A 21,057-nucleotide genomic window follows, 5' to 3' on the forward strand; every position below is an offset into this window, starting at 1 on the left:
TTGCTCCCATAAGCATTTCAGTTGTAACCTCTGCTTTAAAACGAAACAAAACAAAAAACACATGTTGGGTTAGGTTAGATTTTATGCCAACTACTAACAGATCAACCTCCCATATAAATTTATTTTTAATCTACTTTAAAAAATGCATGTGTGTTTGCGTGTGTGCGTGTATGTGTGTTTAGGTGTGTGAATGTCTGTGCACATATGTTCCAGAGGCCAGTGTCATCCTCAGAAAGGCCATTCATCTCCTTTGAGGCAGGGTCTCTCATTGGCCTGGAGCTTACAGTCTGGCCAGTGAGCCCCAGGAATCATCCTGCCTCTGCTGCCTCCAATACCTCCCCAGCAATGGGATTATAAGAAAGCATCACCACACCTCATCTTCATATTTGCAGGACAAGCACTTACCCAAGTGACATATCTCCCCAACCCCTTAATCTAAGATAAGGACTCTACTTTTAAAAATAATTATAGACCCTCTCTAAGGCTCAAGAAACATCATGGAAGGGGGCAGAAATAACATAAGAGCTGGATGATAGGGAGACGTACTGTTCAACATCTTCTGGGATGGCAATCATGAACTCAAAGCAGCTGCAGATATTTGCACAGAGCCTGTACAACACTGGGCCTGTCAACAGTCAGTCATGGATCAGGGGGGAGGAGCTCATGGGCCACTACCCCTCTGTGGGGAACTATTAGTTATTGGTAGATATTAGGGGAGGAGTAGTCATCATCTTCAGTTGTATATGCACTGGTGAGTCCTCTGACCTTGGTCAAACTCAATGAGTCACAAAGAAAAAGACAGGAGCATGGGAAAGGGACTTAGGGGGGTGGCGGTGGGAATGGAAGGGAGGTAAGAAAGGGTAGGGAGTGAGAGTACTCAGAATGTATTATATACATGTGTGAAATTATCAAAGGATAATTTTAATTAATTAAAAATAACAAATAGGGGACTAGAGAGATGGCTCAGAGATTAAAAGCACTTGCTGCTCTTCCAGAGAACTTGAGTTTTGTTCCTAGCACCCAAGATGGGCAGCTCACAACTGCCTATAACTCCAGCTTCAGGGGACCCAAGGGATCCAAAATCCTCTTCTGGTCTCTGCAGGCACCTGCACACAAATGGCTTACACTCACTAAGACACATAAATGAAAAATATAAATAATAAATACAGAAATTCTATAATAGATTCAGGTACTAGCTGGTCTCCTTTTCTCAAACCCCATTTAATAAGGAAGTTAGAAACCTATAAGGTCAACCAGTAAGAGACTATGGATGAAAAGATGTCATAATTTGGAAGATGGAAAGTAGATGAAGTGATAATAACTATAATGAGCACAAAGAAAATATATCCAGAATTCATCCTGCAGAACAGCCTCAAAGATGGATTTTGGAAACACCACGTGGAGACAAATGACATGTGGGCAGGGCTGAAAAGTGAGGAATTGTTTGAAAGTTGGTTAACAGACTAGTTGGAGTCCAGAAGCCCTAAGAAGCCAGATGACCACTTCTTTGAGGAGGAGAATGGAGGTTTTCCTTTATTCTCTGGGAAAGTGTATAAGGTTAAGGCCTTGGGGATAGTAGGCATGGTGGCATAACAGAGGTCATGGCGGTCAGCCACAGTTGCAGGACTGAAAATTGGGATTTAGGTACAAACCTTGTTCTCCAGTGGCTCATGGTCCCCTCTCCATGGAATACCAGGATCAGAAGGAGGAGGGAGATAACAGAGATTACATGGGCCATACCGAAAAGAATGTTAATGGGGATCTGACAATTTGAGAATGTATCGCAAGAAAAAGGACAAAAGTAGATACTCAGAAAATCCTTTTGTTCAAAATGAAGACAGCAGTTCACAAATGAGGAACACCACAGGAACCCATTCTTCAAAACTGTATATTCTAATTATGAGAAAAATTTCCATTGCCTGACCTCATAGCATATATGCTTGTAACTGAAATCTACACTCTGCTGGCATTGATGATGTACAAATCTCCTGTTTCCCAAATAATACAGTTGTCCAAATTAATCCAGCATCCAAGCATAATTTTCTCTCTTCCATCCAAGTCACAGTGTTCTTCTCCCACTTTTACTAATAACTTCACAGGCCTCTGCAGCTGCCTCTGGCTAGGTGAGGCTGAGTGTGGTTTTAAACAGACTCGAACTCCTTTTGCCAGGCTGAGTATCTCTGAGTCAGATTCTTTGCTGAAGGCTTGGTGTGAGCCAGCACATCCAGAAAGTCAGCCGTGGTCACAGTGTCCAGCTGCATCCCAGGTAAATTGCTGCTCTCTAAGTAAAAAGTATCAGTCAGAGCATAGCATCCACCATGTGGTGATCAGTGCTCTTGAGAGGATAACAGACCTCTCAAAACACCATGTAATGAGGCATTCTTAATTGTTAATGTAACCCAAAGGCACGACAGAAGGGGGTTGTGGAAGAAATTTTTAATGTGCAACTGAGCACTTGGAATCCAGACACCCTTGTCCAAAAGTGACTTAAATATATTGTTATCAAAGTATTATTTAATATTTATATAGCACCTCAAATGAATCTGCCCCACATCAGTGTGTGCCAGAAAAATAAAAGCCCACTCTAAGGAGTGGCAATGTGAATCTTGTACTAAAGGAGGAATGGGTTGACCTGGGGAATGGATGATCTGACCAAAGCCTGCAAGTATAAAAGTCATGGAGCCCAGAAAACCAGGCACTAGGCTCCATCTGCTGGTGACAATGGGTGGGATTTCTTCCAGCAAGACCCCACCCCACCCCAGTTTCCCCTCTGTACCTGGGAGTAAACTCAGAGTTTGAAGCATGCTAGGTAAGTGCTCTTCCACTGAGTTATATATACTAACTTTCCATTATTTTCATTTTGAGACAGGGTCTTGCTAAGTGGCCCAGGCTAGCCTTGAGCCCACTGTATAACCCAAGTTGACCTTGAACTTGCCTTAGCCACTGAGTAGCTGGGATTACAGGCATGTACCACCAACCCATCTGGGAGTTAGGATATTTAGACACAGACTTATCTCCCAACCATACCTGATTGGTGATTTTCAAGCACACTAAAGATCTTCCTCACAGGTCGCATGGCTGCCTCCCTGCAGACTAGTTTAATATCTGAGCCTGAGTAGCCCTCTGTCTCCTAAAATAGAGGCAAATTCAGTCAGTAGTCAGTAGGAGCAATGCTGGTGGCGGGCTTGGCTCTGCATTCTTACAGGCAGAATGCAGTATCACCCCTTACATTGTACCAAAATTCCCAGGTAAGTAATGCTGGAGGGAGAGAAGATACAAACAAGTCTGGCTAGCCTAGATATCTGGGTAATAGCTTCTTCACACCATCCAAATATGTTGTAAGATGCCTGTGGAGGACTGGATAACTCAAAGTAGCCCAATGGGGTCCCTGCCTTAAGTTCAAAATGGTCAAATTTGGGTGATACTTTGTTCTTGTATTAAGTGAGATCACTCCTGTTTTTGAGAGACTTCAGAGAACATTAAGTGTCTACCCAAAGCAGGTAATATATTTATGATATCATGGGAACAGAAGCTGGTGATGATGACAGTTAATAGACATGTACCTTAAGCTTTACTGTTTGTAGAAGATTCAATAATCACAATAATCTTGTGTGACTTCTCTGCTACCCGTTACAAATGGAGAAACCAAGGCACAGAGAGTAATTGATATTCCTGAGCCCCCACAGCTAACACGCTGCAGGACCAGGATTTAACATAGGTTCTCCATATCCAAATCTTGTGCTATTTCCTGAAGCTCCCACTTTTCTGCTCAAATGTTTCCTAGTGACCATGAGCCCATTCTTTCACAGGAAGGTCCTTTATTGCACTGCTGGGAAGCTTGGAGCTTTTTTATTAGAATTATATTTATTTTATGTGTATAAAGTATATTGCCTGCATGTATGTAAGTGCACTTGTGTGTTGTAATTGCCTGGGGAGGTCAGAAGAGGGCATCAGATTCCCCTGGAACTGGAGTTACAGATGGTTGTTAGCCAACCTGTGGATTCTGGAATCAAACCCAGGTCCTCTACAAGAGCGGCCAGTGCTCTTAACCACTGACCCATCTCTCCAACCCAGCTTGGAGGTTTTCTAAATGTCTCAAGGAAGTGGTGCCTTACAAACCCCTGTCTTAGACTATTGTGTGCTGAACATGTGGCCCAAACATGGCTCCCTCCAGGGCTGCCCACCTGGCTCAGCATACTGTACTCCAGCTCTGTGTGAAGCTCCAGGGCATGGCTCTTGCTTACAGGGGGCAGCCAGTGGTGGATCATGGCCTGCCTGGCCTCTTGACTGGGGAGATCAACTAGAATCCTCTTCTCCAATCGCCGTAACATAGCACAGTCCAGCTCCCTGAAATCATGAGAAAACAGGAAGTAGATGGAGCAGTAAACACAGCACTTAAACAATAACCATATTTTAAGTACAATTGAGTATTACAGGAAGCAATTCTGTGTTTTAATTTCACTGTACATCTATGTCTGAGTGGACAGGGTAATTACTTCACATTGTTTGGAGAAAGAATTGATGAAAGAAATAAAAAAGGAAAAGAAAGAAAGATGCAGAGAATTGGTGAAAGAAGAGACGACGTGGTGGTGCATGCCTTTAATCCCAGCACTCGCGAGGCAGAGACAGGAGGATCTCTGAGTTCAAGGCCAGCCTGGTCTACATAGTGAGTTCCAGGACAGCTGGGGCTACAGGGAGACTCTGTCTCAAAAAGACCAAAAAAAAAAAAAGAGAGAGAGAGAGAGAGACAAGAAAGAAAGACAGGAAGAAGGGAGGGAGAGAAGAAAGAGAAAAGACAGGAAGCAGGGCTGGAAGATGGCTCAGCCATTAAGAGGAACTGGCTGCTCCTGCAGAAGATTCAGGTTCAATTCCCAGCACCCACATGTTATGTGGCAGCTAACAACCATCCATAACTCCAGTTCCAATAGAATCTGATGCCCTCTTCTGTCCTCCACAGGCATTGCACATCATGGGTACACCTATACACATGCAGGCAATACACTCATACACATAAAATTAAAAAGTAGTAATAATAATAATTTTTAATTTTAAAAAAGAAAAGGAGGGAAAGAGCAAAGGAAGAAAAAGAAGAAAGCAACACTCCTCATGTAAAGGAGGTCCTTAATTGAGGTGACAATGGGCAGGGTACAACTAACACCATCTAAACATATGAGTATCTCATTGCAATTCTAACATGAATTACCGAATCTGATCTTGCCAGTGAGTAAGCTATCAACTCTTCCAAAACCCATCCCTTCTTGTAGTGAATAACCTTTCCACACCATTGGTCTGGTGAAGTCAGCACCAACACCCTCTTTCCTAGGTGCCCAGTGCCAATGTGAACTCAGCACCAACACCTTTCCTAGGTTTCCAGTGCCAACGTGGCCTCATAAAAGACTCCTCCCTGCTTCTATCAGGCCAGGTTTAGCAGTTTCACACTTGGAGGCCATTTCCTTAAACCTCATCCTGTGAAAATTTTAAGGAAATAGAAAAGTAGAATAAAACAATGAATATCCCCACACCCGCCATCTTGACTAAGCAACAGGTAATACTTTGACACACTGAACTCGTGTAGCTTTCCATCTATTCTTACTAAGCTTTTTCAAAAAAAAAAATGGCATCATAAATTCCTCCCCTAAATTCCTTAGCATGTATTTTTTAAGATTTGTTTTATTTTTATTTTATGTGCATGTGTGTGTCCCCTTATGTGTAAATAAATGCATATGTGCATGCCAGTGGCAAGAGGGCATCAGATCCCCTTGGAACTGGAGTTACAGGTGGTTGTGGCCTGATGAAGGTGCTGGGAGCCAAACTCTGGTCATCTGGAAGAAAAGTACACACTCTTCAACAACTGAACCATCTCTCCAGCCTCAGAGACGTTTTCTTTCATTATAATGTTGTTATGCCACCTGGCAAAACTGAGACTCTAACATGTCCAAAGCTTAGCCCATATTCAAAGTTTTCCAGTCATTCCAGAAATATCTTTTAAAGATTTTTTTCCAACCTAAATCCAATGAACATGTATTATAAATGGTCATGCCTCCAAAATTTGTGTTACTTGAAACCAACCTCTTTTTAAAAACGTCGGAGTCAGCCAGGTATGGTGACACACACCTTTAATCCAAGCACTCGAAGGCAGAGGCAGGCAGATCTTTATGAGTTCAAGGCCAGCCTGGTTTACATAGCTCCAGGCCAGCTGAGGCTACAAGAGAGACCCTGTCTCAAAAAGGCAAAAAAAAAAAAAAAAAGGTCAGAGTCAGGTGTAAAATGTCTCACATTCCAGATTCATTTGATGTTTTTCATGTGCTATCACAGAAAGGGTTCCTCAGTCACCTGTCTCCAAGATGGAGTTAGAACTCAAAGCTCTGATTTGGGGTAAACATGCCAAGTCTGTTTCTTAGGCAATAAGTTTCTGTATTGTATCACATAGATATTCGTAAGTCTATATGTCTCACTAATAGTAATGCAGTGTTCATCACTAACATCACTGGATGACTATGGAATGCTCCATTGTAAAGAACACATCTTCTAGCAAGCATTAAGCATTCTATGCACAAGACTAACAGCACACAGATACCCAGTTCCCATTCTCTTTCAGCTAGTAGTTTTAGCATCTGATAGTGAATGACCTTCATTGAAGGAATTATTTCATGCAAGCTTTCAAATGATGGTTTAAATACTTTTTTGCATTCTGGATGTTTTACTCGGGATTGTTATTGAATTATATGGGACTATTATATAGAGTTTTTCTTCATCAACTGGGGTTACTTGGTCACCATTTCTATTATTGATAGTTCATTTTGAGTGTAAATCTGTGAACTTTTCATCTATTAAGTTTCCAAACTCTTAAAAGGACAGAGGATTTGTTTGATTTTCTCGAACAGAAATTAGGGAACGCCTGTGTGTTCATCCACCTTAACCACTGATTAAGAGTAACAGCAAAGCTGGGGTCGGGGGTTCACAACTGTAATTCCAGCACTTAAGAGGCTGAAGCAGGAATACTGAGGACTGGGGGGAGGAAGAGCAAGAGGAGGATAAGGAAGGGGAGGAGGAGGAAAAGAGGAAGAGAGGATGGAGGGGAGGAAGGGGAGAGGAAGAGGTTGAGGAAGAGGGAAAAAAAGGAACCATTCTTTCAAATGAGCATATTTGAATCCTAAATCAGAGTAAGCAGATTGCTTGAGAGCATGTCTTATGTCTTAGCTGGTGCGTTGGTGCAAGTCTATAATCCCTGCACTCCTCAGGAGGTGAAAGAAGGAGGATCAGAAGTTCAAGACTATAGAGCTGGCTCAAGGGCAGCCTGAGCTACATGAGACCCTATCTTTAAAAAAAAAATCTTTTCTTCACTTATCCCTCCAGCCCTGGGGTGAGAATCCACAGTCCAGCAACAACAGTTACCTCTTTCTGTTTGTTTGCTTGCTTTTCATTTTCTTTGTTTTCTACCAGCCTCACCCTGTGGAAATTCATGTCACATCAGAGACTTAGTCACTCTTCCCTTGCAAAATGATTCCCTCTCTCAAGGTCATCACTCACATGCAAAGCATAGGGTAGAGGATAAGAAACTGCTTCACAGCAGAACTTTACCTCGTGCTCCAATTCATGATGTATTCACTTTGCTTCAAATGGCTTCCTTCTTGTTCACACACTCAGTGGAGATGTGCAGCCAATGGACACCAGGGATGCCATCACTTTGGACTGGTCAGTGCCCTACCACACCAGTTCTTCAATATTTTGGGTATCACCACTATACTTAAGCAACAGATTTATCCTTCAAACCCAATGATGCTCCAATAGCAAGCCATCTACATTAGTAAGGGTGAAATTAAAACACTTTTTCTTGATGAACTTTAAGATTGTGCTTATAGGGTTACAGTAACCTCTGCTCCTTCTCCCAAACACCCTAAAACAATGCCAAACGGGTTTGTAATTAACATAAACCTACAAAAGTAGAGAATAAAATTGGTAACAGAAAAAGATACATACAAAGTTGGAAAGCATACTGCTCAGTGAAAACCAGCTTGGCACACCTGAGAAACTGACCTGAGTCACAGATGCACACACTCCCCCACCTAGAGCCTGGGAACTGGCGGTACCTCTTTCCTTTGGAGCTGAGGTAAGGGTCAATAGAGAAGGGGGATGGGTTGAAAATTTGTTTAAGGAACAGTTAGATCACAGATTTCTTCCCCATTTCCTATGGTAGGGACTGCCTCCCCCACACTCTGGCAGAGGATAAAGTAGAAAATCTCTGCACTGAGATACAGAAAGCAAGGTTGAGAATAGTGTGTTGTATTGAAAACAGGAGGATGACATGAAGTCTTTGCTCAACAGTGAGATATCAGCTTCCTAGATTACTGGCAGCTAAGCTCTTGCCTCCTAGTCAAGACACTATAACAATTTTCATTTTAATATTTTATTTATTAAGTTTATTTTCTGTTTGTGAATGTATTTATTGCCTGCATGTGTATTAAGTGCACCTGTGTCATGCAATGCCTGAGGAGGTCAGAAGAGGGTATAGGATCCCTTGGAACTGGAGTTAAGGATGGTTGTTAGCTGCCATGTGGGTGCTGGGAATCAAACCTGGGTTCTCTGCAAGAGCAGTCAGTGCTCTTAACCACTGAGCATCTCTCCAGCCCAACATACTATAAGAATTTTCATTTGGCAGTTTGAGCATCAAAAGGGAAACACTGGAAGACACTGTTCTTGAGGGTCTCCGGACCCAAAAGCCCTGTCAGATCCCTAAACACAGAGCCATAAAGGATAAACGCTTCTCAAGGGACAGAGCTTCCTTTCCCCGGGCTTCTCATAAATATGAGCGGCAGCATAGAGACTACATCTGTGGCAAGCTTCCAGCATCAAGAGAGGTAAAAGCAAGTAAACAGAGAAAGAATCTTGAAGGAAACAATCCTGTAGGGAGAAGAAACTTAAAAATTACCATTCAGCCGGGTGTGGTGGCGCACGCCTGTAGTCCCAGCACTTGGGAGGCAGAGGCAGGTGGATCTCTGTGAGTTCGTCAGCCTGGTCTACATAGTGAGTTACAGGACAGCTGGGGCCCCAGGGAGACCCTGCTTCAAAAAGAAAAAAAAATTACCATTCAAAGAAAATGGAAGAAAAATGTTATATATATGAAACAGAAACAGGATGCCATTAAAAAGGAATATGCAGAGGAAAAAACAACAAAACACAAAACAAAGTTGAGAGCATATTGAAAAATTCAAAAAGTGAAATTGTAGGGATTGGAGAGATGGCTCAGCAGTTAAGAGCACTGGCTCCTCTTACAGCAGATCCGGGTTCAATTCCCAGCATCCACATGGCGGCTAACAACTATCCATAATTCTAGTCCCAGGGGAATCCAACACCTTCTGACCTCTGCAGGCACTGCATGACATGGGTGCACTTACATGCATACAGGCATGCACTCATACACTAAAAAGAAAAAAAAAAAAGAAAAGTGAAATTGTAGAAATTTCCCATGAATAAGAAAGACATGCATTCAGAAAGAAATTCAAAAGGAAAAAGAAAAGATTTTTTTTTCTTACCATTACATGCTGCTCAAATTTCACATGATTATATAGAATAACAAAATTAATAGTTTGGATAAACAAAAATTAATAAACATCTATTACCAAATATTTCAGTAACTAGGAATATCAGTGGTAAAACACTACTACACGATACACTCAGAAACCCTGTAACAACTCTAAAATATCAAGTTTACATGTAATGCTGCCTATAGGAACAACCCTTCATTTGAATACTGTTACACACTGGCAGGCCCCAAGGACCTACCTCTTTGTTCTCCAACTTTCTGCAGTAATTCTCTATCACTGTGCCAGTTTCACAGACTTGCTTTGGTTTCCTAGCTCCATGCATACTCCATGAAAAAAGGTTGGTTTTTTGTTTGTTTGTTTGTTTGTTTGTTTGTTTTTGGTCTTTTTGAGACAGGGTCTCCCTGTAGCCCCAGCTGGCCTGGAACTTGCTATATAGACCAGGCTGGCCTTGAATTCACAGAGATCCACCTGCCTCTGCCTCCCAAGTGCTGGGATTGAAGGAATGCGCCACCATGCCTAGTGAAAAGGTTATTTTTAAATGAGAGCATTAGCCTAAGAAAGCATAGTTATGAATACTGGGAATTCAGAAAAGAGTAGAGAAAACAGGGATAGCCTGAATAAAATAACTTGAGGAAGCTTTCTAGTAAACAGTTTCTGTATTTGAAATGTTAATAAAAGCTAATGTTTAAATAACATTTTTAAGTGACAGGCATAATTTCAAGCATTTTACAGATATTAATCATTTAATTCTTAAGACAACCCTAGGATGCTGTACTATTATTGCCTCCATTTTAAAGATGGGGAAAATCAAACTTAGAGTTAGCAACTCGCCTAAAGACCCAAAAGCTACTGAATGATGGCTCAGGACTAGCACTCAGTATGACTCTGGAACCTGTGCCAGGGTGCCATGCTGAGGTTGGCAGGGTCTGCACGGACACTCCCAAGTTGCCTCATGGTGATTTCAGAATGACAAGAACAAAAAAAGGATAACTAAAATTTTCAGGCAGCAGTAACAAGTTACATACAATGGATTCAACACAAGACTTCTCAAGTCAAGCATGGAGGTATATGGCTGGAAGTCCATACTCAGGAAGCTGAAGCAAGAGGATCAAGAGTTTGAGATCAGCCTGGGATTGCTAACAAGTTCTGGGGCAGCCTGGGCAGTAGGGCAAGACACTGTGTAATTAAAAAAAATCATCTTTCTCCACAACATGAGACCTTAAAAGAAGGTAAATGTCTGGCAAGATGGCTCAGCGGTTAAGAACTGACTGATCTTGCAGAGGACCTGTGTTTTGTTCTCAACACCTGCATGGTGGCTAACAACTGTCTATAACTCCAGTTCCAGGGGATTTGTCTGATGCCTTCTTCTGGCCTTTGCAGACACTGCATACACAGGTACACTGACATAAATGCAGGCAAAACACTCAGACACATTAAATAAATAAATAAATAAATAAATAAATAAATAAATAACAAAAAGATGAAGTAATGCCTTCAAAATTCTGAGGAAAAGTAATTTCTAATGAGAAAAGTCTATAGCTTGATCAACATCAATTAAATTGGAAGATACAACACGCAGAGCCTAGATGATCAAATAATCCAAAGCGGCACAAGATCCAAGGACCAGAAGGCCTAACACAGAGAAGGAAATCTCTAGGGTGGTAAGGTAAGAACCTGGGGTCCCCTCTGCATACAACAACCAGTTTGAACCTGGTAAGGCTCTGGAAGACATGAATATAAGAAGACAAAACTGATTGAATGGTGCATCCAAAGGTATCAAGCAAGTGTTGATTTGAACAGTAACTACTCCTGTCCCCATCTCATCCTGAGTGACCTGTTTATAAGGTGGCCAGGATGCCCTAGGACAATAGATTTGTGTGGAGGGAGGTGGGAAAGCAATCTTTCACTATAGATGTCTATATTGATCAACTAATGCCCTAAAGCAAGAGATTCACCTCAAAACTGCTTGTGGGCAAAAAATAAGTGCAGCTCTCTGACAGCCAGGCCTGATGAATGCACTCCTAATGACATCAATAATAATATAATTAAGCAAGGGAGAAACAAAGGACAAATGGAATGTACCCAGGAATCATTCTTTATGCCGATGTGTTTATATAAAAATGTAACTTATGATCACCAGAAAACACTCCCCATGGCTCCTGCACTTAGATTTAATACTGATTATTCTATTCTCATGACTCCTTCCTTCTGGTTATTTTGTACTTCCATCCCATTAGCAGGCCCAAGATACATGACTGTGAAACACAGCAGGCACAGGGACCTCTGCCTACTCTAAATAGCAGTGCTACACCCCAACTACATGGACAGCTATCATGGGCCACAAGGTCTTGCACCTGACAGCCCAAGTACCTGCAACAGACCTTTAGGTACCCTCCCTAGCCCTTGACCTTTGACCCCTGCTGGACTGTGTAACACTAGAACTAAGATGATTCAAAGCTTTACAAAATGTGGAAACCAAGCACAATTCAAGTTTGTTCCTGTTTGTTCCTTCAGTAGTTAATACATCAAGTGTGAACTATTGCAGCATGTTAACAGCAAAGCAAACTCCATTCTGTAGACAGTCTTTGCAGTCTAGCCACAACCACTATGAAGTAGATGGTAAGGCTCTGGAAGACACAACTATAAGGAGACAAAACTGATTGAATGGTACATCCGAAGGTTTGACGAGAAGATTGAGTAACTATCATTGTAAGATAATGGGGAGCCAATGATGAAAGCGTTGAGGGCTACCTTGTCCTCCACAGTGAGCCCTGCATGGAAGGACCCCTACTTACAGGTTTCCCCAAGCTGATCTGTTTGCCCATCCTTGAGTCTACTTTCCATTCTAGTTCTGATTCAGGTCCTTTTCTATATTTTTAGAATAGTTTACTGAGTACATTGCAGGGGAACAGGAGGCTGAGCAGTAACTGGAGTATTGCTGGCATCTTCAGGCCATTTTCTTCATGTGGAACTTCCATGTTGTCTATCGAAAGTGAGGTCATTGTTACAAATCCAAGTGATCTGTATGCAATAAAGGCTTTTGATTTCTTTTTATAGCTAACTTATAAATTATTACTTATCAAGCTAGGCATGGTGGTGCATACCTGTAATTCTATAACTTAGGAGATAGAAGCATCATGAGTTGGAGGCCAGCCTGGGTCACACCGTGTGTTTAAGGCCAGCCTAGGCTACGTTGCAAGACTATGTCTCAAAAAACAATGCCTCTTTTCCCTTATCCCTGTGTAACTGTATTCTGTTTGTCTGCACAACTCACCTAGTGCTGGGTGTATCCCCCAACTCATAGTTATTTGGCTATGTATCTTGCATTGTCTCATCCAGTTTCTAGTTTCAGAGGTCAAGTATCATGGACCATATGTCCCAAATTCCTGCTTCTCCATCATGCAGTATATCAAAAAGTGCCCAAGAAATCCCACTCAGGTAGGTGGATAGATGATCTTTGTGTACAGGGTTACCGGCTTTGTATAAAATGGCCTGCTTCCTTAAAGTCTGGTGGTCATTCATAAAGGGGAATCTGCTTTTTTTTGAAGATTAGCATGTTATAGCAATCATCAATTCTGATTAATAGGGCGAAGCAGCCTCAACTTGGGCAATGGAAACAAAGCACTGTATTTTCATGAGATTCATGGAAACAGTGGCTTCAGGGCTGATCTGTCCAGCACACCTGGAAGGGCTTCTGAAGATGATTTGAAGGACATGTCTCCAGAGCCTCTCCTCCCTGAGATGATGAGCTCACACATATGAGACCAGAGAATCCAGCGGGGGAGCCTCAGCAGTGCAGTCACAATCTACTTGTGTCTGGGTTAAAAGCACCACCTCTTTTTATTTTTTATTTATTTTCTGTGTATGAGTGTCTTGCCTGCATGTATGCAAGCATACCACTTGCATGCAATGCCTACAGAGGCCAGAAGAGGGTGTCAGGTCCCCTGGAACTGGAGTCATGGATGGTTGTTAGCTACCATGTAGGTGCTGGAAATTGAACCCAGGTACTCTGCAAGATCAACCAGTGGTCTTTAACCACTGAGCCATCCCTCCAGTGCCCCCAAACATCACTTCTTTACAAGAAAGAATGAAAAAAAAGAGTTCACTTCTCATTACTATTATATCAACAAATTATTCTTGCCAGAAAACATATTGCCAATAACTGAAGAAAAAAAATCAGATGGCTCTGATCATAGTGAAAGGATGAACTAGGTCAGTAATTATAGTGTCTCTGTCTCTCCATTGTTGTGACAAAACACTCTGACCACTATCAACTTGGGGAGGAAAGGGTTTATTTGTCTTACATCTCCCAGGTTGCAGTTCATCAGGGAGCCCAAGGTAGGAACTCAGGGCAGGAACCTGGAGGCAGGAGCTGGAGCATAGGCCATGGAGGATCACTGCTTATTAGCTTGATCTCCTGCCCCCTGCTCAGCCTGCTTTCTTATGCAACACAGGCCCACCTGCCCAGGGGTGACACCACCCACAGTGGGTTGGGCCCTCCCACATCACTCAACAATCAAGAAGGTGCCTCATGGACATGGCCACAGGCCATTCCAATGAAGGAAATTCCCCAATTGAGGCTCCCTCAACCCAGGTCGGTCAAGTTGACACTAAAGCTATCCAGCACATATAGGAAACACTTTTCAAATGTACAACAGAACAATGTGGAGGCAGATCCAAAATTCTCAAGAGCCAAAAATGAAGAGGATCAAGGATAAAGACAAGGTGGATTAAGTTGAAACTACAGCTGATATAGCTGTTTGCCACTTGGCTACAAAAGGTTTGGGGTTTAAAGGGTTCATGTGGGGTGTCCTGGAAGGCCTTGGGTTCATTATAGATGGGAGGCCAAGGTCTGCCAAATAAAGAAAGCATCCCATATAGCTAAAGGGTGCATGCCCACTGTTATAGTGTAGGTGAGGACATCTCCCCATTAGCAAAGGAAAGCATCAAGAAATTGAGTCTCTCTCTTGTACTTTGAGGTGGGAAAGCCTTCACTGATAGTTTAAAGCTACAGATCTCATCATAGTCCAAGGTGTCTTAAGCTGAGAGAAATTGGGTCAAAGTAGTCCAAAACCTGAAACAGTCAAATATTCTCCACAGAGGCCTATACAAGACTCACAGAGTTCATTTCATTAATATGATCTCACTAACAGCCATCACATATGAGAGTCAGGAGGTAAAAAAGCTAATAAGAGAAATATACTCCACTAGTCAGAGCATAAAATATGTTTACAATGTATAAAGGAAGAAAAGGGTGGATCAAAAACATGAGGGGCTAGAGAGATGGCTCAGCAGTTAAGAACACTGGATGTTCTTGCGAAAGACCCGGGTTCAAATTCCAGCACCCACATGACATCTAACAGCTATTCATAACTCGTTATGACAGGACAGCCTCTTCTGTCCTTCATGGGCATTGCACGACACGGGCGCACTTACTTACATGCAGGCAATACACGCATACACATAAATTAAAAATAATAAAGAAAATATTTTTAAAAAAACATGAGCAAGAGACTCAGTTCTGACCACCATGGAGCATCCGTTCCTCTCAACTTCACCCTCTGACAGCTGAAACCCCCGGCTTTCATATAATAAATGCATGCTCAGACAGAAACAGTGAAAGGTAGAAAGAGGAGGAGGATTGGCTGGGGACCCATGACTCAGGAACTGCCAAGTTCACTGGGCTTTCTCCCTGCCTCCCATCTATCCTGATGGCATACAGGAAAAGCTATAACTTAAAACTATACAGACAAAAACAACAAGAAAATATTGCTCTCCCTAGTCATAGGACTTGGGAAAGGAGCTTTACAAAACAGAAACCTTTTTGCTAATGTGATATCTGCTCTAATCCAGCCAAGCAGTACAGGAAATACAGGATGGCAAGGAGGGAGCAGCTTCAACAGGTGAGAAATATATTAAAAATCCTTCACAAGGGGCTGGAGAGATGGCTCAGTGGTTAGGAATACTGGTTGTTCTTGCAGAAGACTGGGATTTGAATCCTAGCACCCACATGACAGCTAACAACTATCCGTAACTCCAGTTCCAGGGGATCCAACAGCCTCTTCTGTCCTCCGCGGGCATTGCATGACATGGGTGCACTTACCTACATGCAGGCAATACACACATAAACATAAAATGAAAATAATAAATATTTTTTAAAATCCTTCACAAAAAGAAAAGTGAAATAGGTTATGGTACACTAACCAGTGGAGTGGTATATAAAATTAAATAGGATTTCAAAGGTGACTACACGACATCAAGTTAAGAACAGAAAGCAGGCCATAGCACAATATAATATCTATCCACAGCACAATCACATTTCTATTGCTGTATGTGCACCACACACATGTGTGAACATATGGCATCTCTGGAGTGCAGCAGACCACTAGATCTTGTTTTCAGTTTTGTTTGCTGTAACAAATGGAACCTAAGGCTTCATACATGCTAGGCAAGTGCTCTACTTCACTGGCTAGATCCTGCATTTTTGCACAATGCTTATTGACATGTGGTAGACCACAATAGGAAAAAGTAGACCTACTTAAAGTACAAGGCTAAAAGGTAGAACTTCACAAAGCACAACTTCTCCTCAGGGTCCAGAAATATTGGTGGTTATTGTAAAATGAACTTGGGTTGTGCTTACTCATCTTTCAAATCATAAACAGGCATTTTGACAAAAATAGTATACCAGAAAGGCGAGTCTATATGGGAAGGAGTTAGTTTACATAGGTGGCAGAAAGGTAGCCAGGCTACAGCTGCCCTAGGAGGATTTTAAATCTTGCAGAAAACATGAGTAAGTGCAGTCACAAGAAGATGGCCCATGTGAGCCACTGCTGATATCCCCTAAATAGACCAGGACAATCTCATTTACAGTGCAGGGGTCTCCCAGCTTTTATGCTTTCTTCTAAGTCTTAGAAGGAAGTTGTCATTAAAATTAAAAAAAATTTATTATTTTTATGGCATGTGTATGAGTATTTGCCTGCATGTATGTATATGTACCACATGCATACAGTGCCCATGGAGGCCAGAAGATGGCATCAGATTACCTGGAACTTGAGTTACAAACAGTTGTGAATCACCATATTGTACTGGGAACAGGACTCTCAGGTCCTCTGCAGGAGCAGCAAGTGCTCTTAACCATTGAGTTAGCTCTTTTGGTTTTGTTTTTAATTTGCAGCTTGGTTATACCAATATCTGCTTTTTTTTAGAAAATTACTGTTATTTTTTTCACTTGAAAGCAAGAGTTTGAGCATGCTTTGCATAGTCTCCATACTTTAGTTGTACAAACTACCATAGAGTTAAGTAGACATCTAAAGATAAAATTTGCCTTAATGGCGCTGCTCAGCACTTTGTTCCCTCTGGACTCCTAGGCCTGAGCTTGTGAATAGTCAGCAATCAAGGCAGGTCAAATTGTCCCTAATTATGCTCAGTAAATTTCTTACATAGCTATTACATTAAGTGGTAGCATTAACCAAGCAACATTTTAATGTCTCTCATTGCTTATTTAATCATCAGATGACACAGAGAAGCTGTTACTCCTTGCTTCCTTCTGGCCTTCTCTGGGCTATAGACCAGAAAAGGTGGTAAGCAAAAGCCAAGAAAAAAATCTATCCTAATCTTTTAAGCAATTTCTTCTTCTTGGCGCTGAAGAGATGGCTCAACGGTTAAGAGCACTGACTGCTCTTGCAGAGGACCTCGGTTTGATTCCCAGCATCCTGATGGCAGCTAACAACCATCCTTAACTTCAGTTCCAGGGGAATCTGATGCCCTCTTTTGACGTCTGCAGCATTGCACAACATGGGTATATTCACATACATACAATGCAGGCAATACACTCATACACATAAAATAAAAATAATAAAATATTTTAGCCGGGCATGGTGGCACACGCCTTTAATCCCAGCACTCGGGAGGCAGAGGCAGGTGGATCTCTGTGAGTTCAAAGCCAGCCTGGTCTACATGGGCTGGTCTACACAGCATATTCTATGCTAGCTGCTGCTATAGGGAGAACCTGTCTCAAAAAGACCAAAAAAAAATTTTTTTAATATTTTATTATTTTTATTTTAAAAATAAATACATGAAGGGTGTATTTAAATACATGCAGGGTGTATTGCCTGCATGTATGTGAGGGCACTCATGTCATCCAATGCCGGAGGTCAGAAGAGGGCTTCGGATTCCCCCTGGAAAGGGAGTTAAGGACGGTTTGTAGCCGCCATGTGGGTGCTGGGAAACGAACCCAGGTCTTGTGCAAGAGCAGTCAGTGCTCTTAACTGCTGAGCTATCTCTCCAGCCCCATAAATAAAATATTTTTTTAAAAAGAAATATTGCTGGGCATGGTGGCACATGCCTTTAATCCCAAGCACACAGGAGAAAGAGGCAGGTGGATCCTTGTGAGTTCAAGGCCAGTCTGGTCTATATAGTGAGTTCAGGTCAGCTGGAACTACAGGGAGACCCTGTCTCAAAAAGACAAAAAAAAAGAAAGAAATTTCCACCTCCCTCTGGTTCTCTGGGCTGCACAACCTCCCAGCCTCTTTCCTTGACACCAGGGCTGACCTCTAGGCCCAGAAACACCACTGCTTCCTGATCCCTTGCATCCAGATGAACCCAGGTCCTTCTCAAGGTCCCCAGGAGCCCTCTGGGCCTGGTCCTGCCCTCACCTCCTTCTGCTTTGCTGGGCCTGCACAACACGCCTGCCTCTCTCCTGGTCCCCATGAGCCCTTGGGGCCTCTTCCTGCCCCCATCTCCCTCTTCCATCTCTGGGTGGCATGGCCACCAGCTGCCCAAGACCAACATCTTTCCTGGGCCCTGCTCCCAGGCCAGTCCAACCTCCAAATTCCTGAGGACATCTTTCCTGGAGGGATCCAGGTCTGAGGAGAAAGCCTGAGAGCATCTGATCCTCATCTGACTTGGGCCTCTGTGGGAACTCCTGAAGACAAAAGCAATCTGCCCACTCCAATATAAAATCAAAAGAGAGAACCAGAAGCTTAGAGGAACCAGCTTTTCATGCTCTAAAAAGTAAACCACAAAGGTACATAAAGTTTACAAAAAGCAGACCCAAACTTGAAAGCATGAGTCTCACACAAGAATCAGAAACTACAAAAAAATTCACATGTCAAAATCACAGAGAAAAAATAGTAACATGAAAAACCAAAATAACATATCCCCACCAAATACTAATAGTCCTCTAAAGGAGTATGATGAGAACCCACTAGAGATAATGTAGGACATGGAACTCAAAAGAACAGTTATAAATATGATAAAATAATTCAGTTAATTTAAAGAACACACAAACAAAGAAATAAAAGACCTGAAGGAAGATAGGGATAAACTTCTGAATGAATTCAGAAGAGAGCTAGAAATATTCAAGACTACTCAGGCTGAAATAAAGAAGGAAGTGAAACACTCAGTAAGCCAATTAGAAACAACAGGAGAAAGCCTCACAAATAGGATGAATGAAATGGAAAACAAAGTATATAGACTGGAAGATAAAGTGGACAAACTGGACCACTCAAGCAAAGATTATGAAAAATTTAAGAAAGCACAAGAATGGAATATGCAGGAATTGTGTGACACCATAAAAAGACCAAACTTACAAATCATAGTCATACAGGAAGGAGAAGAATCCCAAGATAATGGCATGGACCAGATCCTCAACAGAATCATAGAAGAAAATTTCCCAAAATTAAAGAAAGACATGTCCATACAAATATAAGAAGCATTGAGAACACCAAACAGACAGGACCAGAAAAGAAACTCTCCACTTCATATCATTGTAAATACACTAAACATACAAAACAAAGAGACAATACTGAAAGCTGCAAAAGAGAAACAACAAGTCACATATAAAGGAAAACCCATTAGGATTACAGCTGACTTTTCAGTGCAAACTATGAAAGCCAGAAGAGCCCGGACCAAAGTATTCCCAGTTTTAAATGACCACACATACCAACCCAGATTACTATATACAGCCAAAATGTCTATTATAGTCGAAAGGGAAAGAAAAATCTTCCATGACATAAATAGGCTGAAGGAATTCATGTCCACAAAACCAGCCCTTCAGAGAGTTCTGGAAGAAATACAAAGAGCTGAAGAAAGGAATGACTATACCCAAGGGGTTGCAGAAAAAAATTCAGTGAAGGTATAACTGTGGAAAAGTACAGCTAATATCAAGAATGTGAACAGAGATAAAAATGACAGGATTCAATACTCATCTTTCATTAACAACTTTAAATATTAACAGACTGAACTCCCCAGTCAAACGACACAGACTAGGTGAATGGATTAAGAAACAAAACCTGTCTTTTTGTTGTCTGTAAGAAACTCATCTCACTTTCAAGGACAGACACTATCTTAAAGTGAAAGGAGGGAAAAAAATATACCAAGCAAAAGGTACTAAGAAAAAAGTACGTGTAGAAATTCTAATATCTGACAAAATAGACTTTAACCTAAAACTACTCAGAAGAAATAAAGAGGGCCACTTCATTCTGATCAAAGGAACAATAAATCAAGAAGATATTACAATCATGAACATATATTCACCAAACTCTGGTGCACCCAACTTCATAAAAACAATACTACAGGACTTTAAGACCCAGATTAACCCCAACTCATTAATAGTAGGGGACTTCAGTACCCCACTGTCTCCATTACATAGGTCAACAGGCAGAGAGTTGACAGAGAGACATCCGAATTAAACAATACCATATATCAAATGGACCTAACAGACATTAACCAAGTATTCCTCCCAAGCACCAAAGGACATACTTTCTACTCAGCACCCCATGGAACCTTCTCCAAAATCGACCATATACTGGGACACAAAACAAATCTCAACAAATACAAAAATACTGAAATAATTACATGCATTCTACCAGACCACAATGCAATAAAGCTTACAATCAACACCGGAAGAAGCCCTAGTCACAACATGAACACATGGAGATTAAACAACGCACTTCTGAATGATGAATGGGTCAAAAGAGAAATTAAGAAAGAAAAGTATTCCTGGAACTAAACAAAAAGGACAATACAACACAACAAAACCTCTGGGACACACTGAAAGTGGTCCTTAGAGGGACGTTTACAGCTCTAAGTGCCCACAACAAAAAATCGGAAAGAACACAAATAAATGACTCAACAATGCAACTCAACACACTTGAAAAGAACAGCAAATGAAACCCAAACCCAGCAGACAAGAAGAAATAACAAAAATCAGGGCAGAAATTAATGAAAGAGAAACAAAGAAAACAATACGAAGAACCAACGAACCCAAGAGCTGGTTCTTTGAAAAGATAAGATTGACAGACCGCTAGCCCAATTAACCAAAAGAAAGAGAACCTCCAAATCAACAAAATCAGAGATGAAAAGGGAAACATCACAACAGACATCAGAAAGATACAGAACATTATAAGGGAATACTTTGAAAACCTATATGCAGCCGGGCGTGGTGGCATATGCCTTTAATCCCAGCACTCAGGAGACAGAGGCAGGCGGATCTCTGTGAGTTCAAGGCCAG

The 21,057-nt window shown here is 41.7% G+C and overlaps 1 protein-coding gene across 3 annotated transcripts in view; it reads right to left on the reverse strand.

The window, feature by feature from the left end:
- Positions 1-1,210: 1,210 nt before the first annotated feature.
- Katnal2 (katanin catalytic subunit A1 like 2) overlaps positions 1,211-21,057 on the reverse strand; it is a 101,624-nt gene continuing 81,777 nt past the window's right edge. For 2 of the 3 annotated variants that reach the window (XM_029560099.1, XM_008825901.3), the window contains 3 exons: positions 4,185-4,347; positions 3,028-3,130; positions 1,211-2,281 (listed from right to left, as the gene is read on the reverse strand). In XM_029560099.1, coding sequence (XP_029415959.1) covers positions 2,142-2,281; positions 3,028-3,130; positions 4,185-4,347 — 406 coding nt within the window. In that variant the 3' untranslated portion in view covers positions 1,211-2,141. The remainder of the gene's footprint in view (positions 2,282-3,027; positions 3,131-4,184; positions 4,348-21,057) is intronic. The other variant, XM_029560098.1, reaches the window with a different exon arrangement.

The sequence above is a fragment of the Nannospalax galili genome, unplaced genomic scaffold (assembly GCF_000622305.1).
Source record: "Nannospalax galili isolate Female #2095 unplaced genomic scaffold, S.galili_v1.0 scaffold169, whole genome shotgun sequence".
NCBI classification, from domain to species: domain Eukaryota; kingdom Metazoa; phylum Chordata; class Mammalia; order Rodentia; family Spalacidae; genus Nannospalax; species Nannospalax galili.